Raw genomic sequence first — 19,348 nt, forward strand, 5'->3', positions numbered from 1 at the left:
AGCTTGTGTGTAAAAACAACTGAACCAATCAAATTTAAAGAATGAATGCTAGTAAGTTTAATATATTTATTACAAAATACCCAATATACTATGAGAACAAGTAACTGTAGAACATATTTGCAGTAGATGTCCAAGGTTAAAACTTTAGGTTCCACTGGTAACAGGTTCAAGATTTACCTGTGAGAAATATTTCAAATATAAATACCAAAAGCAAGTACAGCAGCTGGAAAATAGATGCATTTCAAGCATTTACTATAGTTTCAGAACACCAAATATTTCAAAAAAATATATATATTTTTTTTTATTTTTAATTTGTATTAATGACATACTTGAAAAAAAAATCAGTGTTTCAGTATTATAAGAAGTTTATATTGACAGGATTTTGTGTAGCCAAATATAAGCTCCAGAATAATTTGTATTGCTTAAAAGAGATCATTTTTATAATGTGCTGGTTCAAAACAAAAATGTACTTGATTTTTTGGCTTAACCCAACAGGCAGCTAAACATCAGACAACTGTTCGTTCACATCCCCAAGGTAGTTTGGAGGAGAAACTTGAAAAGAAAATGTAAGAACTTGTAGGTTGAGAAAAGGACGTTTTTTTTTTTTAGTAAGAAGGGGGGGAGGAGGGGGGGAAGGAGTGAGGGACAGATGGATGACAGCAACAACAAAAACAATAAACAAAGCAAGTGATGCACGATGTAATTGTTCACTACTAACTGACTGATGCCCAGCCAGTCCCTGAGCTATGTACCCCCCACCCCCCCACACCCCAGTTTTATTGTTCAGCATGATGTCATACAGTTAGGAATATCTCTTTGGCCAGTTTGCGTCAGCTGTCCTGGCTGGGGACACCCTTCCAGCTCCTTGTGCAGTATGAGAAGCTAAGTCCTTGTCTCCATGTAAGCACTGCTCTGCAACAACTAAAACATTGGTGTGTTATCAGCATTATTCCCGTTCTAAGTCCAAAACACAGCACCATACCTGATGCTAAGAAGAAAATTAACACCATCCCAGCTGAAAACATGACACTGAATCACATAGCCTGATACAAATTTTAGAGAAGGTTTAAATGACAGAGTCTATGGAAGTCCTGTATGATTTTGTATGTATCATCTTTCTACAGGCAGAATGCAAAGTGAGGACAAGAAGCTTATGATGTTTTCTCATGAGTCAAGTCAACCATTTTTTTTTTTCACAGCAGAAGCAAAGATACTTGTGAAAGAAAGAACACTAGCATAGTAACATAAAATCCACATACACGCCTTTCTTCTTTTACTTGTTGCATATAAACTGATGATCCTAAATATTTAGATATTTCAATGGTGTGAAACCACAGAAGAAGAAGATTCCATTTAAAATAGTTTCTTGGTTTTCAGCTGAAAGAACAGGTAAGATAGTTCTGGTGTTTCTCTCATGTTTATCATAACAAAACTCAATCAGTACAGTTATCGATCAGTGCTGGAAAACATTGGCATTGTGAATGACCAGAAGAAATGTGACACACTTTTTAATGGTTCTGTTGCAAGTATTTTGCATCTGTATTTTCAAATTTCTTAGTATCAAAGTATTAAGAACTTAGTTTTACAAAGGCTAATTTAGAGTTATTTTCTTATTCTTTATGAAAATAGGTATAATGTACAGTACTACAGTCCTTCAGCGACTGCCTCTAATCAACATAATCCTGTGTGGTCTGAGAAACAACCATTGTTGCTAAGGACAAAAGCAAAGAAAATGGAATACCCCACCCTTTTCTGGGTCCCTTGTTGCTAGTTCTCCCACCTCTTTTTGCATCAGAATCTCGTTTTCCTCAGGTTTATCTTTGCTTCATCTGTATCTGTAGAAGCCTTCTTTTGGCCTTTCATCTCTCTTCCTCATTTCCAAGTCCTACTGAGCTTTGGCTTTCTTTATTGCTTTCCTGAATACTTGGGTAATGTTTCTATATTCACTGCACTCACTGAACATTTTCTCCAAAAGTACTGATGCCTGTGCCTGTTCCTCGCTTAATCATCAATTAGCATTGATCTTTCCTTTTTGCATGCTATTAACTTACCTTAGTTACAAATAAAAACCAAGATTATGGTAACATGTAAAATATCTTAAATTCATGCTGTATTTGCACTTTTAGACTCCTCAAAAAAAAAAGAAGTATCTCTTTGCCACTTTTTTTTTTTTTTCTGGCCCGAAGTATGGTTTTCTTCATGCTTAGTTCTATACTGAAAATTAGATTTAATTGACAACAGTGTTGTTTAATGCTCCTCTGTGAGAGTTTGTTTGATTTTTGTCTTCTTTTTTCATTTGACAAGCAATATAAATAAGCAATATTTCTTAAAATAAAGGATGGGTAATAATTTTCAGGGATGATTCAAATAAAGTGAGAACTAGTTATTTGCAATAAACAGTAGGTATGCTCTCTGCCACCCAAATTTATCCCAAATCCTTTTACAGAATTATGTCTATCTTCTTCTCTAGCTCTGCATCTATTTGTTTCTCCTTGGTACAGCTGTTCTTTTTTTCATATCCACTAGTTTTGGCTGTGTTTTCTGTCTGTTCCCTAGCTCCTAACACTCTTTTTCTTTCACTTACAGGTGCAATTCTGCAGTCTTAAACACATCTGTAGTATTTTTCCCTACCTATCACCAGATGAATAGCTTCTGTAAAGATGAAGAATCTCCCTTTCACAGAAAGAATCACTGTTGTCTATCACAAGGACACGAGAGGAGCCAAGAATTTGGATCAAAAATTGCTTCTTGCATCATCTTTCTTTTCCTCATTGCAATGACTATTGGGGTAACAGTATTCAGAAAAAAATGTTTTGCTAGAGTGCTGATCAAAGTATTTGCACATTGTTGTCTCTGAGAGAATGCAGTGATGCTTAGAAAAGTGAAATCCTGGTGATTTCCTATTTTGGAATACTTAATATTAGCCACACCATGATAATTATTTTTAAGTCAACAGTTTAGACGGTAGGTAGAGAGGCCCTTGCCTTCCTTTTAAATTGTAATTAAGTTTTATGAGAAGGCACTTAAGGAAACTCCTTCAGAGAACACGGTTTAGAGATGCTGAAGCAGCAAAGTGTCAGACTTGGCTTTTGAAACAGTATTAAGTGTTGGAACAGCTGGTTACACTAGCACAAATAAAGTATAATAATCTTGCAATTGAATTTGTGCAAGCACAATTTAAAAGGTAAGCTTCCATTCATATATAGAACTGATTTCTGAATGCATTTATATATTAATTTTTAAACAGAACACCTTGACCTTGAAACTCAGCCATTTACTTACCTTTAGGGTAAACAAAATAAAAAAATAAAAAAATTATTCCTAGTATAACAGACTTTTATTCAGTTGTCTTTTGCATTAGCTTGCAAATCAGTCATTTCAACCCAACACATCAGCTTTAGTTGTAATCATTTCCTCTCCTACCAGTAAACACTGATCTTTGTGCTCATATCCATGTTGAAAAGATATTGTAACTGAAATAAAAATTGTGGTTGATAATACTCCTCTTATGAAAGCAATCTTTGAATAAGAAGCATGTTTTAAAAGTACTATCATCTATTTCAGGTCTCTCTTTAATCTTTCTAAATCACTCATCTGGATTGAAAATATGTTCTACCTAAGCACACCTGACTGTAAGTCTTCTTTTTTCCCACTTAAAATCCTTCCAGACAAAATTTTCTATGTAGCTAGTCAACTTTAAAAACATTCTGCCTTAATTTAGGTCATTCCTTTCCCCTATTCATGTTCTTTTTCTCTTCCACCTGAAAATAAGCATAATAGATTAAGGCAAGATATGCTGATTCAAGGATTCAGCCTTCTGCAGAAAGGGAACTGTGAAACTTTGGTTTAAGTATTAAAAAAAATGTTTCCCTTCAGAGATCTCTGACATTCAATTGCAATGTATGAGGATGGCAAAAGCTTTTCAAGGGAACAGGAAGCTGAAAGGACCTTTAAGCATCTGTTCTCTAGCTTGCCTTTCAAAAATGTTTGTCTAGAGCTTCACTATTAGATGTTGCAGTCCTCTGGAAAGAGGAGAGAGCTAGTTTCCTTTTCTTAGACAATATTTTCCTGTCACTACATTTGGCTATCTATGTCAGTAGCAATGGATTGAGTCTAAACGTGTAATGGTGACTTAGAAGTGTTCTTACATTTTATCTTTCTTTTTTCCTTGTATCTGAACAATCTGAGTCAAAAATATATGTATTAGCTAGTTGATAAACAGGAATCTGCTGAATCTATTGGCTATCATCTTCAGTTCTTTGTTTAGATATTTCCACATAATTGGAACTAATGTGACATTAATCTGATGGCAACAGCTGTGTTATCTTTATTTCATTAACATTCACAATTTAGAAAACTGTTAAATCTTTTGTTATGCTTTCTCTCCTTTGAGAGACTGAAGGAAAACAAGATTCTTTTAATGGTATCAAGTAAAGCCCTTTCCATGCCCTAGCATTTTCAGATCACTGAAAGGAATGCTTCCTCTTTTTAATCTGGTCTAGCTGATTTTTATCTCATTCCTAGCTAATTTTGACCATATGGCAATGTATCATTACCCGTTCTAAAGTTTACATCTTCTACACTTTCCTCAAGAAGGTTTTTTTTTTTTTTTTTCTTTTTTCCCCCTTTTGGTGCTACATAGAATTCTTTCTCTGAAAGGTTTTGTTCTTTTATTCTTTTTTGTTGTTTGATTGTTTGTTTTGGAAACACAGAAATATATTATGTGACTTTTTATTTCAGATAGATTGAAAAATACTACTGAAATTTTTAATATAAACCTTTATTAAAAAAAAAACACTCAGAAAATGATTTTAGAAAGAAAAAGAACTTTTTCAGAAACTATAAATTCTATTTGAGGAAGATGGACTGCAAGAACATTCTGAGTAATACTCTTCCCAATATATCTGAAACCATTCAAAAATTGTTGTTGTCTCTAACCAAGCCATCTGGTAAAATTCTCTGACGTTGAAGAAGTTAACAAACAGTTTCTAACTATGGGGAAATACAGTCGTCTTATTAACTTTGCTGATGATTTTTAATGAAAGGTTTAGGGATGTAAAACACTTTTAGCTCCGTAAAACATTTGTGCTACCAAGAATGGAAGAATCCTACATAAATTTTTATTTCATATGGCAAAGATAAGTTAAATAGTAAGAAAATACATTATATTTTTTCTACACTTCAGGAATTAGGAATTCAAAGCTGCTCATTTTTTTTTTTTTGAAAATGTTAGTGATATTGTCAATATCTGCAGGATTTTTTTTTGTTTATTTATTTTTTAATAAATAACCAGATTCTTTCACTTGTTCTTCTTCCAGTGCATGCTGGGATGCCAAAATGTGTGAAACCAAGACATGATTTATCCGTTTATTGTCACATATAGGAACCAATAGACCAACTATGTCCTGAGGGTGTGAACTGTGAGAGATCAATCAATTTACAGAGCTTTGGCAAACGTTGAACAGCTGGTGCTGAAATTCTTTGCTGGAGAAATGACCAACCCACCAGAGATTACAGATTTAAGCCAAGACTGATGGTTAAACCTTGTAAATAAAATCCTCTTCAAATGTGTCCTGACCGATTATGAAGCCAGTTTCAAAGCATCAGTCCACAATACTTTCTTAGAACAAGGTAGTCATTAAACTTCTGGTGTTAAACAAATTCTCTCCAAGGTGCTAGTGGCAAATACATTAGTGTTTTTATTTGCAGGGTATTTTTCAAAAGTATCTGTGGACCAGTTTCTTTTCATTTGAACATTCACTAGGGTGAACTTTGATTATCAATAACTACTTTCACATACTTAACACAACAGAGGGCAAGATTTGTCCTTTCAGTAGTCAGCAACAACTATCTGTTGCCTCAGCAAGTTTTTAAAGTTTCACAAGAAAAGTTTGATTATGTAATAAAGTAGTTGTTTTTTTAATAGAAGAGGATGTGATTTTTGTTCAACTGAACTTGGTTTACAGCTGAACCTGGGCTTGGTTTTACAGCTGACAGTCAGGGAAGCAAATAAGCAAGGGACAAGAAAATTTGATTAAAATAGAGAAATAAAAGTATTGAATAAAAGTGTCTGAAATAATGGGATAGTGCACAGATTTTTTTTTTTTTTATTAAGGATATAGGGAAAGTAGGAAAGGAGAACATTTTGGGTGAAAAAGCATGTAGGAATGAGAATAACAGGAGAAAATGAGGGGTATATGAAAAGAAAGAGAAAAATCTTAATCATATTGTGTTGTTTGGCAATTCAGAAAAACATAGAAGAGAACTTCTTCAAAAATATGTAGATTTTTGAACAAATTAAAGAAGGAACTGTTCTTTCTGGACCAGGTGTCTTGTGAGGTTCTAGATATGCAGGTGTCTGTATACAGAAAAATTATCTCATATAACCCATCAATAAGAGAGCATTACATCACCTCCTTGACAGAGGAAAGAAAATTAAATTCATTAGCTTTTTATCATCTCCTTCTCTTTTTTGTTTTCTTTGAATGTGAGTCTGGAAAGAATATTTGCTGTTTTACTGATAGTTATGCTGTGTGGACATATTGTTCTTCATAGTCAAAAGGAAGGTGAAGGAATTAAGAAAGAAATGTAGAAAGAGGATTGAAGATTAGAGAGGACTGGAAATTTCCCAGTGAAATTAGTAAATATCTGAAACATTGATGTGTAAAATCTTCCTTTTTTTTTTTTTTTTTTTTTTTTTTTGTAAACCAAACTTGGTGGCAGCAGTACTTTGTTCTGGATAAAACTTAAAGCAGCCTCATAAGAAACAGTTTTGTTCCTTTTTCTCAACAAACAAAAAAGTAATAGGGATCCATTTATACACTTAAGCCTCCTCTAAGCTCTAAGGCATATTTCCTGTAGAATCAGATCATATCAGAACCAAAAATAGAGTATTTCATCTGAGTTCTTCACCACAATGTACTTTATGAATGAACCCTTGCAGACCATGAATATTATGAGAGATTATCCTTGATCCAATATACTGCATTTAACACACAAATGGGTTTACAGGAAATAGATGGATGAAACCAAGTAGCTAAGCACCCGAACAAATTGTTGCAGAGAAAATATTTTTTTCATTTCAGTTCAAACTAGATTTGTAATGTGTTATCTGTTTTCCTTCTCACTTCAAGATTAAAATATATTAATCGTGTCCATCATTTTTTGTTACTTTATATGCATGGTTTTCATGTGTTTCCTACACTACACAGGTTCAGAGATGAAACATGGAGGACTTTGGAGTGCATCCCCAAAAGACCCATTTATGTTCATCTTAATGTGTAAGAAAGTGATGAAAGCTACTGCAAAGATGACAATATGTTTAGGCATATGCTTAAGGCTATTCTTCAATTTAGTGGAGAAATTGTAACACCACATAAAATATTTAAATACATTTCTCTGTACTGCCCAAGAAAAGGGGAGCTGGTGTTTATGAAGTCGTATGAGACATCTACGTCTACTGGAAGTGTTGCAAAAATTGGACTAATTTCTGATCAATAAAGCTACAGAAACTCAATTTCAGGAATCATATCAGTCAGGAACTCTAATATACCAGCAAAGACATATATTTTTGTGGCCAAAGTTCAACTTTGGGCCAAAACACAGAATTATCAGAATAAAAGATGAAAAATCAAGCTTTTTATCCCTGTCTTTAGCAAAATTAACACTGTCTTCAGACAAGCACAGCATAAAATCTGCTGTTGCAAAATGTAATCACCAAGAAATTGAAAATTACCTCTGAAGAAATATCCAAACTTCCATGAGATAATACAAGACTCCTGCTTTTGATACTGACGTTTAATATGTACTTCTGTACATAAAGACATGTATAAAAGAAACTTAAGAATGGTTGTTATTTAGAAAGTAAGCTTATAATATGCTGTAGAATTAAAATTTTCAATGTCTTTTAAAATAAATTATATGCTGCACTGAAACAAAAAAAATTAGAACTGATGATTAATGATGAATTTTCAAGGATCTTAAAACCTGCAACTTCTCCTGATCACACAGCTATGTTAAAATACTCCTCTTCTTGGAAATAGCTCAAGATCCATGATGTTGGTTTCTAGTACTACAAGGATAAAGCCAGACAAAAATAAAATAAATGAAATGAAATAATAAATTCTGCATTATTTCCCCTATTATCTGAAGTATTTGAAAATTGCATTATAGTATCTAAACAAAATTTAGATAAAGAAAATATGCCTTAACTGAAGACATACAAAAAATGAACAGATAGAATTACTTTGAAAAAAGTAAAACATTATTCTGATTTACAGCAATGTACAAAAATTGATATAAAAAAAAAAACAGATTTTTTTCAGTGTTAATTCTCTAGAAAGCTACTTTACCCATTCTTTCCCACAAACAACATACAACATGAATAATACACTAAATGTGTGTACTCAATATTATATATATACGCATATTTTTATACACAGGTATATATTCTATGGCCTATAGAATTTGAATCATCATTTTTAGAGGAGAAGAAAAAGAATCACTTATACTTAAAAAGGATGTGCATTTTAACTTGAGCAAGTATACTCCATCTGCCAACCATTTCTGTTGATCGGTGTACAGATTAGTAGAGCCATGTCTTTCACTGATTGTGATATGTGGCAGTACCCTTACCTCACTTGAATGTTTTGGCTTTACATATATTTTTCCTGAATAAGTCATCTTATGGAAAATCTCTATATTTCTCAGAAATCCAGTCTACCAAGATGATCTGTGAGTGGATGTGGACTCCAGGAATTCCAAATACATAACAAGTACCATATTTCCCGTAGAATGTGATGTGGAGGATTTCTAGGAAGGTCCAAACTTTGTGATCCAGACTCTGGTGTACAGAGACTGTCTGGAATGCAGTTACATTTTTCATAGCAACCTGAATGTTCTTGTGTTTCGGATTTGTGGGTATATCAGTGTTGATAACATACCAGTGTTTTGGCTGCTGCTGCACAGCATCAAGGTTTTCTCTTTTTTCCAACTCTGCTCCCCATTATTCTGCCCCAGCCCCAGCAAGGAGGCTTGAGATGCACATGAAAATGGGAGGAGACAAAGCTGGGACAGCTGACCTGAATTGACAAAAGGTATATTCCATATCTTATAGAATCACAGAATCATAGAATAAGGTTGGAAGAGACCTCCAAGATCATCTGGTCCAACCATCCCCCTGCCACCAATGTCACCCACTAAACCATGTCCCTAAGCACCAGGTCCAGCCTCTCCTTAAACACCCCCAGGGACAGTGACTCCACCACTTCCCTGGGCAACCCGTTCCAATGCCTGACTACTCTTTCTGAGAAGAAATTTCTCCTAATTTCCAACCTAAACCTCCCCTGGCACAACTTGAGGCCATTCCCTCTAGTCCTATCACTAGTTATCTGTGAGAAAAGGCCAAACCCCAGCTCACCACAGCTTCCTTTCAGGTAGTTGTAGAGAGCAATAAGGTCTCCCCTGAGCATCCTCCTCCTCATCATCACTAAGCACATCATCACTTCAGCCGAGATTCATGGTCCATTTGTGCTCTGCTGTGACAACTGCTGGCAACGTATTAAATGCCTCTAGAAGCTGTGCTCTGGTATCTGCTTTGATTCTTGCCTTGAATTATTGAAGAACATGAACTGCATTCCTTTTGGATAAACTTCACTTCTCCAGACTAAACTACCCCAGTTCCCTCAGCCACTCCTCACAGGACTTGTGCTCCAGGCACTTCACCAGCTTCGTAGCCCTTCTCTGGACACATTCCAGGGCCTCGATGTCCTTCTTGTACTGAGAGGCCCAAAACTGAACACAGTACTCGAGGTGTGGCCTCACCAGAGCAGAATACAAGGGGATGATCCCCTCCCTGGTGCTGCTGGCTACACTATTCCTGATACAAGCCAGGATGCTGTTGGCCTTCTTGGTCACCTGGGCACACTGCCAGCTCATGTTCAGGTGAGCATCAATCAGCACCCCCAGATCCCTTTCCTCTGCACAGCTTTTGAGCCACTCTGCCCCAAACCTGTAGCGTTGCATACAGTTGTTGTGGCCAAAGTGCTGGACCTGACACTTAATCATTTTGAACCTCATCTTATTGGCCTCTGCCCATCAATCCAACCTGTCCAGGTCCCTCTGCAGGGCCTTCCCATCCTCCAGCAGATCAACACTTACCCCCAACTTACTGTTGTCTGCATGATGTCATGCTCAGTAATAGAAGCTCAGGGAAAGGAGGGAGAAGCAGGGACATTCATGGTTATGGTATTTGCATTTCCAGGTGACCATTGCACAGGCAGGGGTCCTGCTTTCCAGGAAGTAGCTGGAGGTCTCCCTGCTGATTTGAAACCATGTAAGGCTTTCTTATTCTGTCTTGCTTGTGCATGCAGCTTTGCTTATTAAACTGGCTTTGTCTCAAGTGAAGAGACTTCCAATTCTCTCCCCCATCCCACTGTGGGAAAGTGAGTGAGCAGATGGATTGGTACATACTTGCTAGTACAGTTGCAACCCACTGCAGCAAGGCAAATCAAATATATGGAAGTAGGCTGTGACCATCTACATTGAGAATGCTCTAAAACACACACACACACAAGTGCTCACATTCATTTTTTCCTTGATCATAGAAACTGCTCCATTCTAAACACCACCTTTAGTAAATTTCTGTCATGAAACAGTGCATGTTCGACAGATATGATATTGAACCTAGCATTGGGACTCAAAATGCAGAGGTAGGCTCAGAACGTCATTTTATGTAGCTACAAAAGAATCATAGAATCACAAAATCATAGAATATCCCGAGTTGGAAGGGACCCATATGGATCATCAAGTCCAACTCCTGGCACTGCACAGGTCTACCCAAAAATTCAGACCATATGCCTAAGTGCACAGTCCAATCGCTTCTTAAATTCAGACAGGCTTCGTGCAGTGACTACTTCACTGGGGAGCCTGTTCCAGTGTGCGACCACCCTCTTGGTGAAGAACCTCTTCCTGATGTCCAGCCTAAACGTCCCCTGCCTCAGCTTAACACCATTCCCGTGGGTTCTATCACTGGTGATAACGGAGAATAGGTCACCTGCTTCTCCACTCCCTCTCGTGAGGAAGTTGTAGACTGCGATGAGGTCCCCCCTCAGCCTCCTCTTCTCCAGGCTGAACAGGCCCAGTGACCTCAGCCGCTCCTCATATGTCTTCCCCTCTAGGCCCTTCACCATCTTTGTCGCCCTCCTCTGGATGCTCTCCATCAGTATAATGTCCTTCTTGTATTGTGGTGCCCAGAACTGCACACAGTACTCGAGGTGAGGCCACACCAGCGCAGAGTAGAGCGAGACAATCACTTCCCTCGACCGACTAGCAATGCCGTACTTGATGCATCCCAGGTTACAGTTGGCCCTCCTGGCTGCCAGGGCACACTGCTGGCTCAGATTCAGCTTGCTGTTAACCACAACCCCCAGATCCCTCTCTGCGGGGCTGCTCTCTAGCGTCTCGTTGCCCAGTCTGTATGTATAGCCAGGGTTGCCCTATCCCAGGTGCAGGACCTGGGACGGATATATTGGATATATATTGGATATAGAATTGGATATATTAACTTATTCTGACTTCCTTTCATATCATACACAGTCTAATTTAAACATTCTTCATGCAAGTTTTTTATAAGCGATGTACAATTTGAGCTGGTAAGATCTTCTGCAACCTGGATTGTTAAATTGCTTTTCAGTCATCATGTTGTTAATAAAGTGATAAAAATAACAGCAAAAATAGTATTCAGATGACTATATAATGCTTTTATCTGTACATCTTTCTGCTCTTTGTATATGTGATTGTGTTGCACTTCAATATCCTCTTTATAAAATTGAAAGTATTTAATGTTCATCATTTACATTCTCTCTCAAGCTTATTATTTCTGCTCCGTGGGGTTTTATAGTATGTTAAATTTTGTTGATGCAATGAGACACACATACTGTGCTCATGATTATAACAGTAGGGCACGATATCCCTCTCTGTAGGAAAGTTTCCTATGTTTTGTTATTCTAAATGTTGATTCATATACACAGTTAAGTATCTTTTATATACTGTGACCATAAGTATAATCTCAGTGTTAAAATATAGTAATTAATTCAAGTTACCTGGAAATTACTTTTATTTATTCATATCAAATCCTATTTTTACAAAACCTACTTGTTCTCACTTCAGCTACACTCTGTGGGAGCTCTCAATCAAAGTATTAATACAGAATTTTATATATATATATATTTTTTTTTTTCAGGGTTAAAGCTTAACTTTTAGGAAGAAACAATAGTAAGTGAATGACTTTTAACTGGTATGGTGTAAAATAAATTGAAATAAAATGTTCATTTTCAGACTGATATCCATTTTATTATGTGGATTTGTGTTTGTACAATAGTTTGCAAAACAGCTGTAACTAAGACTTTTGGACACTCAGGCCTACCATTCAACTTAATTCATACACATTGATATATGAGTGTGTGCCTCTCTCTCTATATATATTTGTATGTATGTATATACCTTATATGCATGCTTGTGTGTATATATAATTATATTCGTCATTAATTTCAGTTCATTCTATGAACTATGTGTATTTTAGTTCCCAAATCCAAGAAAATACTTATTTAAATGCTAAACTCTACTGCAAGTTAAGACCATGCTTAAACATATACTTAACTTTGAGGTGGTTACATACTCACTGACTTCAAACAAATATTTTGCTAATTTATAAAGAAGATGAGAAAATGTGGTGTTCTTCTGAATGAAATTGTCAATTTTGTTTGAGAGATACAGCAAAGGTTACCAATTAACCTTACTTTTTTTTTTTTTAATGTAAAAGATTACTACTTTTTATTGATAAATCATGTCATGAAAATAAAACAAGAGCATATACCCTATAGTTATAAATAGAAAAAATCCACAGTAAACATTTTTTCAACCTTCAGCCTTAATCCAGATATGCTGTTCTTAGCTGCTGAACATTATATATTTCTATGTGGATGATGAATTATTGTTATCATTTTCTGGATCTAAAAAGTTTTCTCGGAAAATGCTGTACACAGGTCAAAAACCCCATTTTGATAGGAAAATCCTAAGTGATTTAAAAACGATGGATACAAAAAGGAAAAATACTAACCTTTGATAAAATGATGGATGGCAGTAGTGATATAACACTATTTGTTTGCTTGTTTTTTAGATTGCAGAAAACATTTACCTGTACTGAACATATAATATGCTAAATATACAAAACCAAAAAACAAAACAAACAAACAAACAAAAAAACAACAAAAAAACCTACATGTATGAAAAAAATTGCATGTATACTAGGACTGACTGCAAATGTAGTCCAAACAGTCATTTCTTTCTCCCTGCAATTCAATGACCACTGTGTGTACAAAGACAAACTAGCGCAAACAGCAGACTATTTCTTGTAAGCAGTACTTGGCAAGTTGTAAACTTGTTTTATGACTCTGTTGCCCTTTACATATGATTTGCAAGTCTTCAGGCAGTGCTGTACTTCCAGCTTTTATTTTGTGTAAGTGTATAGAGTGAAGCATTCAAAGGGAGAGTGTTTTTTTCCAGAAAAGTGAATGACAAGATTTATCTTAATATTTTACTTTATAATTGCATACAATACACAATCCACTGAAAGTCTGTTCATGATACCAAAGAAATAGAGGTAAGCATAATAAATAATTAAAATGTTTTGAAATTATTTCAGTAAAGCTGTTCATACGTTAAATGCTGAGAGCTATAAGGGTTGCAGATCAAAAAAAAAATTTTTTTTTTTTTTTTTAGCCAGATAAAGAAAAGAACTGAAGCTGTGAGATTCAGTATTTTGTCTAAGGTCACACTGAAGATCTCTGGAAAAGTTAAGAAAAAACTCTCCTGTGACCTAATCCAGTGTTCAAATATTAACATCATCCATCCTCCCAAATTATACTTGCAGATAAATCCCACAGTTAAGACAAAATCTTTGAAAAAAAAAAACAAACACACAAACCACGCTTAAACTATTATTATAACTTTCTAAAATCCAACACAGTACTGTTGTAAATCTCTTTAATATCAATATTTCACAAACAATGTCACAGAATTGTAGAGGACATATACAATAAAATTATCCAGCAATTCATAGTTTCATTATTTTTAGTTTGTAAATTATTTGCTAAATAAACATGTTACAGATCTATATTTTACATGAATATTCCTTTCAAAAACATTTTGAAAAGACATAGAAATCATTTAATTAGCCAGTTTTAGTTTCCTTGAGGTCTTTCTATAGACTACCTAACTTTGCAAGGTGGGTATCTATGATTAAAAATTCCATCTGCTTCTCTTTAGCTGCTAAAGCTGAAAAATTATTTGCAGTCACTACTAATAAATATTTTCTGTGCATAATTGTCCTTAACCCCACAGAACAATCCAAGGACTCATGATCAGATCAGATATAATTTTATATAATTATATAAATTATAATAGTTGCTGGCATCAGGCACAGAGGCCATGGGACCTGCAGTCCCACACCAGTTGCTGGCACAGATGCACCAACCCTGTCAACCCCCATCTGCCTCCAGTTACTGGCCCTGAATTCATTCACTCAGTTTCTTCAATACTGGACATTTCTCAGTAAGTTTTGCACAGTCCCACAGGCCCCTCTGAAATTTCCCTAGTATTTGTGTTCATTTTGTGTTCCCCTTCCTATCAAAGTACAGGCTGACCCTCCCCAGAATTATGCCTGGATTTTCTTAACAGTAAAGCCAGCTAGTTGCTGCAGAGTTCTGGGCTTTTCTATTGCTTTTGTCACTTCTCTATCAGTCTGGTGTCTTGGCGTGTTTTGTTTATCATGTTCCCTGTTACTTATGACTCCCTTTGTACTGAAAAGGCCATTGATCTGATAATATTAATGAAGCATGTGTTCCCATTGTCCACTTTCTCTTAAGGTTTCCACAGCAGAAAAAGAGTCTTGGACACATGCAAGGAGACAGAAGAGTGCAAGGCAGACTGGTGCAAAAAGCCTTTTTTCCTTCACTAATTGAAAGCACTATCACGGTGCAAGACTCATCTGAAAATAAGGCTTTTCTGGGCAGCCTTCTGTTATCCTTTTTCAGTTTTCTACCTTCCCTACAAAAACTGCTTACAGGAAGAGTGTATGGAAGAAAATATAGAGTGATTTTTTTTTTTTTTTCCACGTTTCCAGATTCCAGCAACTGGAGCCAAAGTCAGATCATCGTTTTTAGTAGCTGCTTTTTCATAGCATTCAAGTTGCGTTTTGGGCTTGCCAATGCTTTGTGGACAGTATTTGCTGGTCAAATGCTTTCCCAAGAAATCCATTGTTTTATGGATTTCTTAGCACCTTACTTATAACTAGCTGTCAAATAATTGCATACATATCTGCCCATGCAAACAGAGTACCTGCATATTTAATTTTGCCTCCCCCTTTTTTTTTTGTTCACTTTATCTGTTTTCAGAGCAATGTATTCTATAGCTGTCACAAGAATTCAACAAACTCTAAAATATCCTTTACTGTTTAAATTTTTTTTTAGTGTCACTATCTTCCCTTTCCATTCTACACTTTCTACAAAATCTATTGATTTTCCATGAATAAATCTTGGATTAACATGAGTTTGTTTACATTCTATTTTCATCACCTTCTTCAATAATTCACTGCATATATTTATTGCTGTGTGAAGTACAAAGTAAATTAATCTTGATCTCTGATTTTAATGTTAGGTTTCCTGGTTTTAGAATCTCTCACTATATTTTGGTTTAATAAGTACCGTAGTTTGCTGACTGATGGAATCAGAAATATACTGTTTTGCACTTATTCACCCACATTGTTCTCAGTACAGCTTCACTGGCATGTTACTAAAGTAATGAAGAAAGATGAGAAAGTTACTTTTAAGGAACTTGAACCATTCCATTCTTGTTAAATATATTTACAAATATTATCAGTGTTTCAGTTTTATTTCAAACAGAATGGACTCAAAATATTGTCTATCAGCACTTGTCTAAGAAAGTATAGGAGAGGATACAACTTTTTGAATGGAAAGTAGAAAAGAAATCTGGAACTTTTTCTCCCTTTTTGTATAAAAGTAGGAGAAAAAAAAATGTTTTGAAACAGTTTTTGTACCAGAAATGGAAACACATATAATTACTTCTAATTTCTTTAAGTGTTCCCACCATTATGAAAAAAAAATGTGTGCAAAAAAGGTTGGTCATATATATTTTCCTTTAGTATATTTTGGACTAGAACTTCAAAGACATAAATGTTTTATCTTTGCTTTTTTAATTTAGTGTAATAGCAGGTGTCTAAAATAAAACTCGGGTTAAATTTTAACAAATGAAACAAAAATTAATTTTATTTTTAAAATTTGTGCTTAAGTGGGTACATAAAATATACTCTTTCCTTTTTAAACAGAGACACATACTCAAAACTAGAATTTTGATATACAACATTGGTAGCAAGGCTTTGAAGTCTCTCTCTATCTAGCTTAACTTTTCTAAAAATCCACAATTTGGAAAAGTAGAAATTGGGTAGTTTTCTTTCTTTTTTTTTTTTTTTTTTTTTTTTTTTCCCTATGAATGGCTATTGAAGGTCTCTGATAATTATCAAAATAATATCAGCTTACTTTAGTATTGGAGAAAAATAATTAATCATGAGTGAGGATTCTGGATACTCTTCAGTATGAATGATGAGTTGGTAACAGAGAAGGAAAAGAACCTTATCTTTGTCAAGTCCTATCAACCAATCAGATAGAAACTGTGAGTTTTTCTAAACAGAACAGAAGACTGCACTAAGTAAGGGTTACTAAGTGCCAGTCTAAAGTAGAACTGTTTATACCACAGTATAAATCTTGCAGCTGAATTGAAACACAAAAATGTATCTTTGAAATTAGAGTGACAACATTAGTGTTTATATAAATCAAACCTCCAGGCTATTTAACTTGTTTTTTACCTACTGGTTCCAGCCAGAAGTAATTTTCCTGCTGAAACTCCAGATACTCCCAAAAGGCACAGATGTTATACATTTAAAAAGCAGTTCAAGTGAAAAGTATTATTAAGATGGTAACATAACATTGATCAAAAGGGGTGATGCTAATCTTCACATATTTCAATGATAAAAAAATGAGTTATTGCTTTTTTTAAGTGAAACTCATTGTAGTTATTTTTTTTCCCTGTTTCTTTCATTTGGCTAGGTTTCATTGGATTAGAAAGTGTCCTGGAAGTATGTAGGAAATGAAATTTTACCCAATTACCCTAAATAACCCTAAACACATAAATACCTTAAGTGCTTGAAATAACCGCAGTAGTTATGTATCTATACTTTACTCGCTGCACTTTTGTATATAGGATATCAGGTACTTTTCAGCTATAAAGATATTTCTAGATATTCTTCAATATTGAACAGAGCAGTTGGATTTTAACACACCTAATAAAAAGCTGCAGAATTTTGTGTATTTTAGAATACACAGAAATAAAACAGTTGCTAAATACAGTGTTATACCAAAAGGAATAGAGATTTAAGCTATATTCATCTATTTTTTTTCCCATGATTTCCACATTTTGAATTTTATTTGCAGGGAAATTTGGCAGCCTTTTTCAATTATTTGTGAGTTGAATGAAAATATATGGACTGTACTGTGTTGGGAAATTATCATGACCACACAGTTTTAGTATTAAAAAAAAAGAAAAAGGAAGAGTATTTCAAATTTGTCAGTCTTCTGTTTTTGTCCCTTTCTTTGCTGATACAGTGCTGAGCAAAAGGAATCATGAGAAGTACATATTTGCGCACTTTAAATTAGTAGTATTTTTCCCTATAACCTCAAGAGAAAAAAAGAATTAGCAGTAATTTAGCTCAAAAAAGATATGGATTAGCACATCACATGTGAGGGAGCTGAGGTAATTCTGGGAATTGATCAAGAAATGAGCTCAAGTATTTGTTATTAAAATCTTGGGGTTTTATATAATTTTTAATAACTTCATTTAAGTTCTTCATCACAGTATGTAAGCTTTACATAAGCATGGTAGAAGTGGAGTACATCAGAAACGTTACTGCTAATGTATAGAGAACCTAAATGTAAATTATGTAAACATAATTACCGCTTGGTGTAATAACATGTTTAAGACTAATTCTATAATTTAATTTAATATTTTTCGAGGATAGACATGTAAAAATTAAAGCCTATTTATTTATTTATTTTTAGCAGACTGTTTTTCATAAGAACTTGTTTCATTTGGCAGAAGTTTCACATTTGGGAGTGAATGATGAAAAGAATTACAGGAAAAGGACACAGGGCTTGAGGGCTAAAGCATTTGAAATCTGCCTTTTGCTGCACAGTTTTTTATGTGATGCCAAGAAATGTTTTAACCAAACATTTCATAGTTGGTCACTAACTGTATATTTCTCTCTCTTTTGGGTACCCAATTCAGTATCTTGGAACTGGCAGTGCAAAAAAGCAAATTGAATGTTAGTACTAATTTGAAAAGCAAAAAAGGCAAATCAGAGAAAGAACAGCATTTTATTTGCAATACAAATCTACTACAGGTAGTCATTTGGATACTATTTGCCCCTGTTCATCTCACCCTACGGCAAAAGTTGTAATAGGGCTGGAAGGGATTCAAAGAAAGGTAACAACGATGACCAGCATTATAGGAAACCTTCAGTGCAGAAACTCTTTGAAGGTTAGGGGAGACACCTGAGAAGGACTGAAGCAGTCTGTAGAATCATGAAAAGAATAAATAACAAGTAACTGTTCATTGCTTTAGAAATAGAAAATAACAAAGCTAGATGAAATAAAGTTCAAGCATTGGTATACAACGTGAAATCATATACTAAAAAATGTTTTGTACAAAATGTGGCATCAACTGAAAATAAAATTTGATTCAAAATGCCTATCTTCTCGGAAAAGTCCATAAAAGATTACTAATTAAAAAAGGTTATCACATCCAACTCAAAGCATCACTGAGCCAAAAATCAGAAATCTAGGTGATATTTTATATATGCTTGCAGTTTTCTTACATGTTAACACAGACACCCAGTGTTGTTCAGTGATAGGCAGAACACTGGGCTGTAGGAACCTTGGACTTTTTAGTCAATGGGTAGTACAGCCATTTAAAAAAACAAAACAAAACAAAGCAAAAAAAAAAACCAAACACAAACCTGCATCAATTCAGAGTTCATACAGTAGCAACTGAATCTCTGGGAGGTGGGCTTCACACATACACTTTGAGGTTCAACTTGAAAGTCTAAAATGCCTATGAATTACAGGAAATTGTTTGATTTTAAATTCCTAGATTAAATCTGTTCAAGGCACAGGAGATCACCATTAAAGAGATCAGCACATCAAGCCAGCAATGTTTGTTA

At 34.9% G+C, this 19,348-nt stretch overlaps 1 protein-coding gene across 6 annotated transcripts in view; it reads left to right on the forward strand.

Annotated features, from left to right (window-relative positions):
- LOC308193827 (uncharacterized protein) overlaps window positions 1–19,348 on the forward strand; it is a 199,543-nt gene that overhangs the window by 140,576 nt on the left and 39,619 nt on the right. Inside the window, exons 1-3 of one of the 6 annotated variants that reach the window (XR_013949961.1) lie at window positions 2,320–2,788; window positions 3,565–3,632; window positions 5,319–6,234. The exons of 4 other annotated variants lie outside the window; for them this stretch is intronic. Coding sequence is in view for 1 of the 2 variants with exons in the window: in XM_080588893.1 (XP_080445019.1) it covers window positions 3,565–3,576 (12 nt within the window). In the remaining variant the exon portion in view is untranslated. Of the gene's footprint in view, window positions 1–2,319; window positions 2,789–3,564; window positions 3,633–5,318; window positions 6,235–19,348 lie in introns of those variants that run through there. One more of the 6 variants, XM_080588893.1, reaches the window with a different exon arrangement.

The sequence above is a fragment of the Anser brachyrhynchus genome (genome assembly GCF_964034855.1).
Source record: "Anser brachyrhynchus genome assembly, chromosome: 4".
Lineage (NCBI taxonomy): Eukaryota > Metazoa > Chordata > Aves > Anseriformes > Anatidae > Anser > Anser brachyrhynchus.